The sequence below is a fragment of the Octopus bimaculoides genome, chromosome 23 (assembly GCF_046866305.1).
Source record: "Octopus bimaculoides isolate indiv1 chromosome 23, ASM4686630v1, whole genome shotgun sequence".
NCBI classification, from domain to species: Eukaryota; Metazoa; Mollusca; class Cephalopoda; order Octopoda; family Octopodidae; genus Octopus; species Octopus bimaculoides.
The window spans coordinates 25191927-25207745 of NC_142950.1; the positions used below are offsets into that span (position 1 = coordinate 25191927).

The following is a 15819-nucleotide window of genomic DNA, read 5'->3' on the forward strand; positions in this document are numbered from 1 at the left end:
GTAGAATTTATTTGGTTGCCAATTAACCTCAAGAGCTTTATTGATTACAAGGAAACTCGGACAAGAGCTTTGTTACATGTTAATCCCATCTAATGCAAAGCTTTGCATAATTAGCAGTTAACCCTGTGCACTGTGAGAGCCTCTCGGTCAGTAATTAACTCTGTGAGGGCTGTTTTGTTGGTTACACATTAAATGTTAAACCAGCCATATCCAGTCCAAATATTTTACCTGTTTTATGTTCAAATTGCTTGGATGTGGCCTCTCACACCTAGCCTACAATGTCATTCTAAAAATAAACAATCATATCATTGAAATCTTGAAGCTACAAGATAATGCATAATTAATTAATTTAGAACAACAGGGATAAATATGCATAACATTTGACAGAGTAATCTGAATGTTAAAGAGTTATTGATATGATTCTTCAGAAGAGATCCTCAATCAAAGAGAAGCCTAAAATTTGTGGAAGTGTGGAAGTTTTCTTGATTGCCATTTTAATTTCTTTGATATTGGTGCCTTCATAATTATCAGCTAACATTTGGTTGTAAGCTTAAGAACATGCACAATGTGTAGAAAATCACATAAATAGGCACAACATAGAAAAAAATAATGTTAATAGGCACAGCACACTTATTAAGTAGAGTACTTTCTTTCCAGTAGAAAACAACATAGACAAAAAAAAAAAAAAAACAGTACGTACCAAATGCACAAAGCTTGTCTCAGGTGTAAGTCTACTGAAATGATAAAAGTACATTTTATGTTGCTACTAAAACAGGTGTTTGTACTACTGTCACACTACTACTACTACTACTGCTACTACAATAAAAATTACTACTATTGCTGCTGCTACAGCTGCTAATACTACTACTACATGCTTTTCTTCTCTATTTCCAGGACAGTAAAGTGCACACCAGAGGGTCATACATCCAGTAAATGTTCCTCTTTTATCAAATATCTGGCTTATGTTTCTATATTATACACCAATGTGTTGAGTTTTGGCATTGCTTCCTCTCTCGGCATTCTATATATCTACCTTATCAGAGAATTTAAAACCACAAAGTCTGAGACAGCCATGATAACATCAGCATGTACTGCAACTTTAGGTTGTGGAGGTACGTATTCATTAACTAATAGGGTTTTATTTTTTATTTTAGAATGTTGTTATTTGTGACATCTGGATAAAGGGGCAGTGTCTACAGTCTTTCTCAGGCCTTCTGAGCCCAGTGAGATTGGTGCAGCTAATAATATTCAGCTTCAACTGTTGCATATCAATGGCACCTGGAGAGATGTGTGCAGGGAGGGAATTTCATTGTTTAGTGTTCTATGAAGAAGGTCTGGTTAATGAAGGGTCTGAGGGTGATAAGAGGAGAAAGAAGAAACTAGTGAGTCAGAAGTGGTTGAGTGGAGATGGCATGAAGCTAACCAGTTTGTAAAGAACACAGAAGACCACTGTGGTGGTGATAGAAGAGAGCAGAGAGCATGTGAGTGATTTCCTACTTATTATTCTAATGGCTATTCTTCTCTGGAGGCAGCCTAGGATATCTACAAGGTGCATTCAAGAAGTACTCTCTCTCTCTCTTTTTATTCTTTTACTTGTTTCAGTCATTTGACTGTGGCCATGCTGGAGCAACGCCTTTAGTCAAGCAAATTGACCCCAGGACTTATTCTTTAGAAGCCTAGTACTTATTCTATCAGTCTCTTTTGCCAAACTGCTAAGTTACGGGGATGTAAACACACCAGCATCGGTTGTCAAGCGATGTTGGGGGGACCAAACACAGACATATACACACACACACACATATATATATATATATATATATATATATATATATATATATATATATATATACGACGGTCTTCTTTCAGTTTCCGTCTACCAAATCCACTCACAAGGCTTTGGTCGGCCCGAGGCTATAGTAGAAGACAATTGCCCAAGGTGTCACACAATGGGACTGAACCCAGAACCATGTAGTTGATAAGCAAGCTACTTACCACACAGCCACAACTTTATTTTTTTTTTCGCCCACCAAAACTAATGCTGTGTGGACAAAATCCTTTGGGTGGGATGTGGCACCACCCCATGCGTGCATGAAAATTTTCACACCAGTAGACCATGTCAGTTCCCAGGTGTTATGCCTTAGAGTACAGACATGTAGTGTGCATTAGCTTCAGTGGGAAAAAATAGATACTTTCTGAAAGTATTTTAGGAAAGTGGGTTATACATCATTAGATGTACACCTGACTTTCCTATATTAAATTAAGAATTGAACGGAACGCTGAACTCCAGACTATCAACACAAACAATATTTATTCATGGTGGAAAATATACATCTTTAATCTTGTTTGTTGAGACGTCTTCGGTGTGTCAGAACATGGTTGTTGGGACGTTGGTATATTGATGTGAGCTGTCTAGCGTGAGTTCGAAAGATGGAGAGACAGCTAGACACGTCCTTGCTCAATCGCTGGCCAGTAAGAAAGAGATCAATCAAAGCGGGGAAAGCTTGGTTGTTGAATTCCATGCATGCGTGAGACTACGCATGCGCACGGAGTTACTACAGTATCTATGTACCAGATGTATTGTCTGTCTCAGTCTCACCTGACACTTTGTGGCAGGTTACAAGTTGTTGGGAGCAGAAGTATTTTCTAACTTTGTAGAGAAAAATCAGTCTTTGAGATGTCACTACCACCTTTTCTATGTTAACCTTTTAGTATTTAAACCAGCCATATCCAGTCCAAATATTCTACCTGCTTTATGTTCAAATTGCCTTCTCACACCTAGCCTACAATGTCATTCTAAAAATAAACAATCATATCATTGAAATCTTGAAGCTACAAGATAATGCATGATTAATTAATTTAGAACAACAGGGATAAATATGCATAACATTTGACAGAGTAATCTGAATGTTAAAGAGTTATTGATATGATTCTTCAGAAGAGATCCTCAATCAAAGAGAAGCCTAAAATTTGGAGTGACTTTGAAAGCTTTAGTTGTCCGTTATTCAGATTTAACAGGATGGAAGGAAAGGTGCAATGATGGTTACCTGACAGAGGCAAGAATGACATGATGTCATGGGAGGATGCTTACATGGTCTCCATGTAGTCAGTGTAGATTTGACATGAGAGAGAGATTAGTGTAGATTTAGCTAGAGAGATTAGTGATGAGTTTTGTATAGTTTTTCGTTTCCCCATTCCTTTATTGTGTTATCTAAAATATATCAAGAATGAAGTAACGGTTAGAGATAGCTGACATATTGTGATATGTCTCATGCCAGTGCCATGTAAAATGCACTGTGTCAGTGCCACAATAAATGCACCCAGCACACTCTATAAAGTGGTTGGCATTAGGATGGGCACTCAGCCATAGAAACTATGCCAAAACAGACAAATGGGCCCGGCCAGCTCGTCAAACTGTCCAACCCATGCCAGTATGGAAAACAATGACAATGATGATGATAATTGAGTACTAGATAATGTACTATAGCTTATAATTTTGTTATTGGAATTTAATTACAATCTCAAAGTAACATTTAAGCATTCATATTTTAATAAGACTTTAACTGGCATGTAATTAAAATAAATGCATAGTTTTGCTGGAGTTTTTAGCATTTTAATTGAAGTAGTTCACTAAACATGATATAATAGGTCTCTTGTTGATATACTGGCCAATAATTATGAGTAATAAACTACAAAATTCTTACATTCACCTCCCAATCTCTTAGATGATATTTGAGTACTTAAACTATATTTTAATAATTTTTACAGTTAGAGGAGAAGGGACTATGGCCTTTGCAGATCCTTTGAGACTGGTCAAATCAATTCTATTGATGCTTTACTTCACTGGTTCTCAACTGAGGTCCATATAAGATTTTGAGGCAGGGCGCATAAAACAGTAAATTGGGGGTTCACAATAGTATTTCAAGGGGGCCCCCTGCCCACCAAAATTTTGCTTTTGATGTATGTATTGGTTATGTATTGCAAGAAACAGCTAGGTTTTTTTTCTCTAACATTTAATATAGTGCTAATAATGCGAATGTTTTGAGTTCGAGCTCCATACTGGCCACATAGCTGTTATACACATAGGAGTGGCTGTGTGGTAAGTATTTTGCTTACGAACTACATGGTTCCGGGTTCAGTCCCACTGCGTGGCACCTTGGGCAAGTGTCTTCTACTATAGCCTCAGGCCAACCAAAGCCTTGTGAGTGGATTTGGTAGACGGAAACTGTAAAGAAGCCTGTCATATATATATATATATATATGTGTGGAGGTGCAATGGCCTAGTGGTTAGGGTAGCGGACACATGGTCGTAGGGTCATGGTTTCGATTCCCAGACCGGGCGTTGTGAGTGTTTATTAAGCGAAAACGCCTAAAGCTCCACAAGGCTCCAGCAGGGGATGGTGGCAAACCCTGCTGTACTCTTTCTCCACAACTTTCTCTCACTCTATCTTCCTGTTTCTGTTGTACCTGTATTTCAAAGGGCCAGCCTTGTCACACTTTGTGTCATGCTGAATATCCCCCAAGAACTACATTAAGGGTACACGTGTCTGTGGAGTGCTCAGCCACTTGCACGTTAATTTCACGAGCAAGCTGTTCCGTTGATCGGATCAACTGGAACCCTCGACATCGAAAGCAACAGAGTGCAAACCATATATATATATATATATATATATATATATATATATATACGTATATATGCATATACTCATTTATTATTTGTTTTACATGATCAAACGCCTGCATCATCCCTGTTGTAAGTAGTTTTTTCACCTTTATATTTTCTGACGCGACTATCTCTTTCTCTATCACTTTTTCCCCCTCTCGTTCTTCCTCTGTTACTACTACGTATCTCTCTTTACCCCTCTCATTCTTCCTTTTGTTACTACTATATCTCTCTCTTTCCCCTCTCGTTCTTCCTTCTGTTACTACTATATTCCTCTCTTTCTCTCGCTGCTCACCTATTCTTCTACTTCCTCCCTTTGTTTCTCCCTCTACCACTCTCTCTCTCTCTCTTCCTTACCCCTGCCTGGTCACATGCTTCCGGTCACTAATCCTTTTCTTCCTTGGCTATCGTCGAGCAAACACACAAACTTACTTCATCCCCACTTTCAGTTCGTGCCTCACAGCGTTCATATACACATAATTTTTCACGTCTGGCCGCATAGCCTTTTCCGTTTGTTTTCTTTTCCGTTTGTTTTCCTGTCTTGTTTTTTGTCCGCCATTACATTCCTCCATGGCACAGATTTAATTTGCAGTCCATGGGAAGAGCCGTTTTAACGATGCGTCCTTCCCAACTCTTCGAAATGCCGGTGTTAAAACAGGGGTAGCTGATGAAGGAAAATGTTCTCTATGTGGCTTGTGTGTTTTTTGTACTCTGGTTATTATTATTTTCTTGTCTACGTTTTGTTTGCAATGTCCTGTACCCAGATATGCACCTATATATACAGGTAGACGTAGGTATGCACATACCTGTACGTATATATGCATATACTCATTTATTATTTGTTTTATATATATATATATATATATATATATATATAATTATATATATATATATATGTATGTATGTATGTATGTATGTATGTATGTATGTATGTATGTATGTATGTATGTATGTGTGTTTGTCCCCCCAACATCGCTTGACAACCGATGCTGGTGTGTTTACATCCCCTTAACTTAGCGGTCGGGTCAATTTGCTCAACTAAAGGCAGTGCTCCAGCATGGCCACAGTCAAATGACTGAAACAAGTAAAAGAATATAGTTTAACCTACAAAAGTTAATGTGTGAAAAACAAAATAGGAATTTTGAAAGAAGTTCCTATAAAACTAGTTTCTAAACATCGAATGGCTATGGGGGTCCACCAGACTAGAATAGTATTCAAAGGGATCCATAGATAAAAAAAAAAATCGTTGAGAACCCCTGCTGTAATTGAACATCTCTGTAGATCAATGACTACAAGAAAATTGAGTATTGAATGTATTCCAGGCAGTGGCAGTATGACAGGTCAAAAGATCAGCCTAAAGTTCTTTTACATGAAATATGGAAGGTTACATAAAGCACAGGTGAGTAGATGAGAAAATTTATTCGATGGTTGATTGTGAGCTTGGATAAAGTGGCATGCAGTTTGCTGGTTTGTGAGATTGAAAATGTAGCACCATCCTAAATGTGTAAGCATTACTTCAACCTGACTCATAATTGGGCTTTCAAAATGCTCAACTGCTGATTAGGGTTGAACTATTTTTTCCCTGAACAGAGAGATTTATGTATAGGGTACAATCTTGAAAATGTTTTATATTCGTGATCACCATGGCAGATCATCAAAAACTGGAAAGACTTACATTTTTTTGTGATTTATGCAATTGAATTGTGTATTATTATAAAATAAAGCAAGTCTAAGAATACAAGTGTGAAGTATATTTGCCACTTAAATGCGGCTGAACCCTAAGGGTGGATGTTACTGTTGCTTTTAGTCCCAGGAGAACATCTCCTCAAGCTGTCTATTGACACACATCTGTGTCCTGTCTGTATTTGCAAAGAGAAGTCATCCTTCCCATCTTGATCTGTGATACGCACAGACTCGAGTTTCTGGGTATTTACCCGTCCTCAGCGTACGACAATCACCGATCTTCGATGTGAAAGATGTCCCGATGCAAGTGTTTCTTTGAAATGTGCAGCTACTGTGTCTGTCATGGTACTGTTGAAAAAGAATTGGTTGGTGCCTCCTGATTAAAAGGTGTCTTCGAGATCAGTTGTAAGCTGTCAAGGTTGTGTGTATGGCTGACTCTTGAGTGTAGGGAGTTAAGGAGTTAAGAGTATATTATATTATCATCTACATTGTGTGTTACAGAAATAACAGTGAGGAAGAAATTAATGTAGAGTAAGTAGTGTACCAGATACAAAGCATAACCTTAGAGGCACAACCAAATGCATAAACCTAACCAGACAGAAAGTTAGTCAAAAAGTTCCGCCAGCACATAGAGCAAAGACACAGTTTAATAGGAAAATTTCTAACAACAGATAAGAGATGGTTAGACTCTATATGGGGGGAATGTTGCTTTTTCTCCATTGAAAAAGCAACATTTCTGATTTGAATAAAATTATCACCAGGCATGTAATTAAATTAATTATAATAAATTATAAATCAAAAGAAACTAGGTGATCTGTATCAGCAATTAGTGAGCATGAACAGTACAAAAAGTGAATACATTAACCCATTACCTCCCATAATTCTATTAACTGGAATTTTTTCATGAAACTTTGATTTCTAGCATAAAACAGCCTTAGAAACACGCTGGAATGATCAAAATAACATTTTAAATAGAAAGAAATAAGCGAGATATTGGGTGAAAAATTAGCAAAGTTCATTTGAATATCAGAGAAATATACCTAGTAGATATAGCAAAAAGGTTAGATATGTGTAAATATTGACAGATAATTACGAAATTTGTAATTTTTAAGTGATCTCATATGAGATCACTGGTAGGTAATGGGTTAATGCCTCGATGTACAAGTTTATTCTTGGAGACTGCTCATAAAACAAGAACTCATAAAGCAGAGCACTAATTTCCCATAGTAGCGATGTTATAAATCGTAATTCATTCTCAGAAAAATATTTTACCAACAGAATTTAAAATACTCGTAAATAAACGGCAATAAAACAACAAAAGTAGAATGTAAAGAATATTTTATGTAAAGTAAAAAGAATGTCAAGATCATTTATAATAAAAATATTATCATTATAATCGTTTTTTGAATCACTTTCACTCACACTAGACTTGCACACACCATCACTTGTAGACAGACTTAAAGATTTCTTTTTAAAAAACATGTCTAGTTATTTGCTTAGCTTTTTTTTTTCTCGCTTTCTACAGGGTGTCCACAAAATCTGGGTACATGCGGATTAAACATACTTTAAGAAATTATTGTTTCTTATATTTAATTGCTTATGTTATGATCTTATTTACTCCATGTACCCACATGGGGATTAACACATACTTTAAGAAATTATTATTTCTTATATTTAATTGTTTATGTTATGATTTTATATACTCCATGTACCCAGACTTTGTGGACACCCTGTATAAAATTCTCAGTAACACGCAGAAGCATTTGTTATGGTAGTAGTAGAAACTTTTGCATTTCATTCAAAATTTGGATCTTATGCTTGAAAAAGAAAACTCGTAAAACCGGGGTCTCATTAAGTGGGTCCTCGTAAAGTGAGGTATTACTGTATATTGCTTTGTTGTAAGGAAGAGGAAAAAATTTATTTTTTATATTGATAGCATTTCATTCTTTCAATTTGACATATGTTAGCTTGTGTAAATCACTTAAATTTATGTTATCTTTCTGGCTTATTAGAAAGAATGCATGTGAAGATTTTACAGATTAAAAGATAAAAATATTTTCTTCTACGCATTAATTATTCTAATAAATTCTCTTATCTTATAGCTAACAGAATTTTAAAATACCCTCACATAATTTCATTAGCTTTTGACAGAATCTCATTTCAGACCTTCAATTTTCAATTGCAGGAATATTTGCAGGAATGTTGTACAGAAAAATTGGTATTGGACGGTCATATATCCTTGCCAGCGCTTTGTGTTCAATTGGTTTGTTTGCAAGTAGCTTTACACCAAACATATGGTTTCTGTTTTTCTCACTTGGAATCTTATTTGGTAAGTTCAACAAATTATGGCTGAAATACTAATAAAGGAATATTTGATTTATTCGGTCAGACAACAGCTAATACTTGAATAATGCTATTTGATTTTGAAAATCCTGTTATGTTGCAGATATTCTCCCTCAATGCCATACAAGGGTACAGTACTAGCTTTGAAATCATTAAATATAATGGTAACATAGTAAATATTTATGTATTTGTTTACCAATGCATGAAAGTGCAAGTGATATTTTGTGTAAACTTATTTTAGTCACAGTTGAGAAAATATTTTCTATGCTAACATTCAGAGAAAGAAAAGAATTTTGCAATTGTCACAGAATATTATGAAATATTGGGTTATCCGGAAAGTTTGTGCCAATTTATAGTAGCTTACCTTTCAACTTATTTGCCATGAAACCACCTCAATTCTGGGAAGAGGGTATTTTCAAGTTAAAGGAAAGATGGAGACGCATTGTGCAACAAAATGGTTCATATTTCGTTGATTAAAAATGTAATGGCAAGTATTTATTGACCTTTTTCTTTCCTCCAAAAATCGACAAGAACTTTCCGGACAACCCAATACATACAGGAATAACTATTCTAATTATTCTGTTGAATACAAGATTAAGATATATCAATATCAAGGTGCAGGCATGTTGTAAGAAGCTTGCTTCCCAACCACATGGTTCCAGGTCCAGGCCCACTGCATGGCACCTTGGGCAAGTGTCTTCTACTATAGCCTCAAGCTGACCAAAGCCTTGTGAGTGGGTTTGGTAGACAGAAAAGCGCAGTGAGTTATGCATAGCTAAACATGTGAGAATTCTAAAGGACTCACTTGAACCAGGGAACATCCTTAACTCCAGAATGGAGGCCATGTTTACATTTCAAGTTCCTGCTAGCCATCTGGAGCCCACAAGATGGCGGCACAGCTGGAGGTCAAGAGCCGATAGCAAGGAGAGATAATCCCCAATTGTTACCTTTGAGCAGTGAGGCATTTCCCCCACCATATTTTTAAGAGATCTTGGGCCAACAGGTTTTGGAATTTGATGATACACCATAAAGCTAAACCCTTTATGGATGGGAAACCTAAGGTAATGCCATAAATTGGCCTTCCCCATTTTTAATATGTATATATGTATCTATCGACGTGTGAGTGTGTGTCTGTGTTTGCCCACCACCCTACCATCACTTGACAACAGTTCAGCAAAAGAGACCAACAGAATAAGTACTAGGCTAAAAAAGAATAAGTCTTGGGGGCAATTTGTTCGACTAAAACCCCCTTTAAGGCAGTGCTCCAGCATGGCCACAGTCAACCAGCTGAAACAAATAAAAGAATAGGGTACGACTTACCCCTCCTCCAAAATTGCTGGCTTTGTGCCAAAAGATAAATTCAATAATATAAGTACTCAACCATTGATCCTAAATTTATGGCCAGTGATTCTAATGACATCATTTTTTCATTCTAACATCACCATATGTAAATTAAATAGAGAATAAAGAATTACTGAATATTAGATATGATAATGAAGTCAACCGATACAGACAAAACAACCAGTTTGTTGCCCAGTAATGACAATATGACAATAATTAAAAAAAGCGTACCCCAAGGAAATGGCATTTAACAATGAAAATTACTACTACACAAATATATAAAGACAGCAAGTTAGGTGTATGTGTAAGTATGTAAGTATGTATGTAGGTAGGTAAGTGGGTGGGTGAGTGAATATGTATGTAGATAGACAGATGGACAAATGGATAGACAGACAGATGGATAGATAGGTAGGTAGGTCGACAGGTAAGTAGGTAGATGATGAATGGTTAGATATCATTTATACTTTGTTTCCGCTTTGAATAAATCTGAGAACTTGCATTTATGTAATAAATCTACAATATCTTTAATACAATCATCTTTCTTTATATTCTATTTCAGGTTCTGGAGCAGCCATCAACAATATCGTCAGTTTTGCAGCCTTGGAGAAATTATTCCACCAAAATGCCCATATTCTCTCCATTATATTGACAATTTGTCCTTCGGTTGGAACCTTATTTATGACATATTTGTTAGATGTTTTCTTAAATATCTACTCTTGGAGAGGAGCATTGATGATTCTTTCTGGCTTCAGTTTGAACATGTGTTTTTCAGGATTGTTGACAAAAGTTGACAGAAAACCAAAACCTGATATGAAAGTCGAACAACTAAAAATATTTGATATGAAAATATTGAAAAACAAACGTTTTTTGATACTATCAACTGCTGCATCAATGAATACATGTTTTGGTTCCCTTGTTTTTCTCCTTATTGTTGATTTTTGGGTTGAAAAGGGTCATCCAATAGTAGAAGGGATTACACTAATTACTTTTATATGTATTTCAGGCATGGCAAGCCGACTTGTCTTTGGCCTCTTCAGCTTTTTATTCAACATAACACCAGCACTCATTCTTTTATTTTACATAGTTTGTGGTGTAGGTGGGACGTTCTACATTTTTGCTCCTTTATGCAACACTTATTCACCATTAGTCTTCTTGGCTGTCTTGAATGGATTTTCTCGTGGCATGTTGTCCACAATACGTCCCCTGGTCTTCAAAAAGGTTGTTGGTGTTGAAGCTTACCCACTAGCCATTGGTTATACTTATACTCTGAACGGGATATGTGCAATACCAATGGCAACTGTTGTAGGTAAGTGTGATATCTATTCGTCTCTTCTGTTCTAGGCATTGTCGGTTGTAATCTTTACCACATCTCTAATCCTGCTTTCTGATTGGTAACTCACTTGTGACACAGGAAACACTGAGATGTGGGTTTCAAATTTTGGCCTAAGGCCAGCAATTCCGAGCGAGGGAGTAAGTATTTCTTTTATCGATCTTGAAAGGATGAAAAAAATCGACCCTGGCAGCATTTGAACTCAGAACATAAAGGAATATCACTAAGCATTTTGTGTGGGGTGTGAACGATTCTGCCAGTTCCCTGCTTTAGGAAACACTGAGATATTGACTGTTAAATCTATTCACCACAGATAATTTGTTAAGACAATAAAGTATAGGACTATTTTTCTATTAATTTACAATTGCATTCTACATATATGAATGTCTGGATTGATAAGCTTCATAACTGAATACAGAAGATAGACACAGATAACATAACATTAAAGGTGATGAAACAATGTAAAAGAATATAATCATCATAATCGTTTAACATCCGGTCTTCCATACATGCATGAGTAGGACGGTTGACAGGAGCCAGCCAGTTAGAAAACTACCCTAGGCTATTGTGTCCATTTCAGCAGGATTTTTATGGCTTGATACCCTTCCTAATACTCATATTTACTTTTTAGCTTAAAATTAGTTCATTGTAAAGAGTATTTTTTTATAAATTTTTACTTGACTAGAACAACCACAATAATTTAATCAGATCTCACTTTCAATGATATACTGTTATTTCAAGGCTTTCATTTTTTTTTTCTTTCTTTTGTAGGTAAAATCACAGACCTTACACACAGTTATGACTTTGCTTTTTATCTCACTGGACTGTTTGAAACGCTTCTGTTTTTGCTATTAGCATCTTCACACTTACTGATTACTTGTTTGAGCAAAAAGAATCATCAACTTAAACCTGAGAATTAGCCAACAGAAATGAAGCTGCATTCTGAAAATGGCTACACAGGATTCTACACTTTTTAAGAAAAGTTCACAGTTGTATAAATGGAATATATATTAAACAATATTTCTTATTATATTCAGTTTTGATGTTCTTGTATTCTGGATTGGAAAAGCTGCTTCTCTACACAACAAATTGCCCATGAGGAAAGCTTGAGCCTACAAGGAACTCTCTATGTGGTCTCTCAAGTTCACTTAGATATCTTAAGAATGGTTGAATATAGTACATAATTCACTGGATAATATGCTAAAGGGGGAAGTGGTTACAGTTAGAAAGTCATCGACAATAAAGATTTTTCACAGAGACCTCTATCAAGAAAATAAATACAGCAAACACACTGGATAGTTAAATTGTGAAAGCTGAGATTCTAGTCAAAGTAATAAACATAACATTTCAAAAGATGACAGCACCAAAATGTACCTACAGATATCTAAACTGGAAACACAAACATCAAAACCCCACTTACTGAAACCCATAAATCACAAAAATGTTTCCCACAACTGAAGACCTTCTGTGAATTCAGATAAATCTAAGCACATCCAATTGACACATAAAATACATTTAGTTATTTTTATAACTAATATGCACATGTAAACTTAGAATTGTAACCAACCTGCAATACAACATTAGCATTCTAAAAATCACCTTTATATAACTAAAAGAAGCTTCATAATCACTCACAGCATTCACTGTCTTGAGACAGACTGACGTTTTTAGGTAGGTGCTTATTCCAACTCATTAGGCTGGGATTTCTCCCAGTTTCTGGGGTGTTAAGCATATGAAATAACTAGACTCTGCTCTGAGCAGGTCACCAATCTATTGTAAAGTTAACTCCAGCAACTGTGTGTAATAAATTTAAGTTGTATATACTGGAGTAATATGAAATAAAGTGCCTTGCATCTCGGACATATATAATGGTACAATATTAATAAAGCATGTAACATGCTATAAATTCAAATATTGAAAAGAAAAGCCAACACAAAATAATAACAGACATATCCATACTGCCTTCACACTCACCAACTCCAAACAGGATAAACAAGTCCAACAATAGTTTTAAATATTTTCAAAGACCATCATTGGAAGCTATTCCAATGAGCACTACAAAAACAATGCAGATAATGCAAGATGTGATGTAATAATATCATGGCTCTACCCACCTTTATAATATAGTATACTGTATTGCATATAATATAGAAAAACACCCATTCAAAGCCCAACAAACTAACTACAACAGTCCCCTACACAATTGTCCATCATCAACAAATGGTAACAAAACAACAGCCAGAAAAAAATTTAAGACAAAAAACATAAAATCCCAGTTGCATAAATGAAATAGCCAACCCCCATAAAAACAAACAGCAATTTTGACAAACATAAATCAACACGATATGCAACATAAAGAACCGACAAAAAGGAAATGCCAGAAATTATTAACATAGCGGACAATAGGTTAATCGTATTTGTAGAGGGGAGAAAGCCCAGATGTTTCAACTGAGGAAAAAGCGGAAGAGAAAGGAGAAGAGGAAGAAACAACACCCACAGCTGAGGAAAAGACACCAACATCCTCGAAAGAGGAGAACACAGAGGTGGTCGGCTTTCTTCAAAAAGAGGAGGGAAAAAAATGGAGACCAACCCGACCAAACTAAATTTAAAATAAAAAAAAAGACTTGTACTACATGGCCATTAAGGCCAATAACAAGAGACATGTAAATGTTTTGGCAGATGTTCATGTTACGTTTGTATGAATAAACAAGTGTATCTGTAACATGTTTACTTCATGGCACCACCATAATCGTTCTACTGCTTTTAGTTTTTCCTGTTTTTCAGCTACTATTTTCGGAAAGACTTTTTGCCCCCTACCCCTAACCGTAACCCTATCCCTAAAACCTTAACCCTAACACCAGCACAAACGCACGAACGATATCATAAATAACAGTGACAAACGAAATATACACCGCCGATAGTTGTTGTTGACAAACAACGGCAGTAATTTTATTCAGCTGAATACACGTCATTGATTAGTTAAAATTACTGAAATAGGACTACTTTAACACGAAATAACTTTGAAAATATAAACTTTTCTCAACAACACTAAGAATAAAAGATGTTTTATATGACACATTCTACCAGTGTCCAAAGTTTGAAAGTGTTTAGTTACAAAAAATTTCTCGATCTGCCGTTCAAAAGGTAAAGATCCAAGTACCCTGACCTCCTTATATGCTGCAAATCCCTTATCTTGGTTTGGAAAAGAGGGGAGCAAAGGTGGGGAAATCCCCCCCCCCCTGTCCTGGAATCATTGAAAATATTTTGTTTCGTTGAATTCCTGTGACATCCTAAGGTTACCCATCCTAATATGCTAGAGAACCCTTTTTTTGCAGTCCGAAAAACGGAGTGGGGTGAGGTGGAAGCCACGGAAATTTCACCCACTTCCAACATTTTACAGAAATAAAATTTCCAGAGTGTGAATTACATGGTTCGTTATTAAATATATATTGTGTATATTTGGTGTGTGTATATATATATATATATATATATATATATATATATATACATACATGTAACATCGTGTATGTAGACAGGTAAAAATTCAGAAAAACTGCTACTTACCTCTTTGCTGTCAAAAACATGGATTCTCAGCAAAATACACTTTTATGCTAGACCAATCAAGCAATGTTTTACAAAACAAAAACGAAAATCTTTCGCGCGCAAACTAATTTTTGTATGTGGGGGGGGGGGACTATTTCTCTCGAGAAGTGATTTAAAATGAACATATCTTTGAGAGAGGAAGAGAGAGAGAGAGGAAGAGAGAGAGAGAGGAAGAGAGGAAGAGAGAGAGAGAGGAAGAGAGAGAGAGAGGAAGAGAGAGAGAGAGGAAGAGAGAGAGAGAGAGGAAGAGAGAGAGAGAGGAAGAGAGAGAGAGAGGAAGAGAGAGAGCAGAAGAGAGAGAGAGGAAGAGAGAGAGAGAGGAAGAGAGAGAGAGAGAGAGGAAGAGAGAGAGAGAGGAAGAGAGAGAGAGGAAGAGAGAGAGAGAGGAAGAGAGAGAGAGAGAGAGAATAAAAGTTGGGTAAAGTAAATAATTTTTTTTAAACGAAGTAAATAAAACACAAAGTAAATAATTTTTTTTTTTTTTGCATCTTCCCCATCTTAGGATCTATTTCAAAACGGGGGCACCAATTTTCATTTATGTTTTATGTAGTGTTTTTGGTACCGAAAGACTTTCAAACTTCGTATACTTATCTATTTTGTGTTATAGAACAGAAAAAAATTTTTGTATTCGAATTTATTTCATGTAAAAAAATTGTCTTATTTCGATAATTTCTACTAATCACTGACGTCTATTCAGTTGAAAACAGTTAGCGCTGTAACGGTGTATATCGTATTAATCCCCTAACCCTAGAATCCGAACTCTAAAATTGTTACACACATAGATACGCACACCGTAATTTATTATATAAACAATATATGCGTATACATTACGATTAAACCGGATGAAATATGTCACAGG

General features: G+C 35.9%; 1 protein-coding gene and 1 long non-coding RNA gene across 2 annotated transcripts in view; one reads left to right on the plus strand and one right to left on the minus strand.

Annotated features, from left to right (window-relative positions):
- Window positions 1-993, minus strand: part of LOC149131333 (uncharacterized) — a 20173-nt gene extending 19180 nt beyond the window's left edge. The window contains exon 1 of the long non-coding RNA XR_016238108.1: window positions 701-993. This is a non-coding gene — a long non-coding RNA (uncharacterized LOC149131333). The remainder of the gene's footprint in view (window positions 1-700) is intronic.
- Window positions 1-14780, plus strand: part of LOC106883762 (monocarboxylate transporter 4) — a 17903-nt gene extending 3123 nt beyond the window's left edge. The window contains exons 2-5 of the mRNA XM_014934882.3: window positions 895-1112; window positions 8529-8672; window positions 10587-11333; window positions 12129-14780. Coding sequence (XP_014790368.2) covers window positions 895-1112; window positions 8529-8672; window positions 10587-11333; window positions 12129-12277 — 1258 coding nt within the window. The 3' untranslated portion in view covers window positions 12278-14780. The remainder of the gene's footprint in view (window positions 1-894; window positions 1113-8528; window positions 8673-10586; window positions 11334-12128) is intronic.
- The last annotated feature ends 1039 nt before the right edge of the window (window positions 14781-15819 follow it).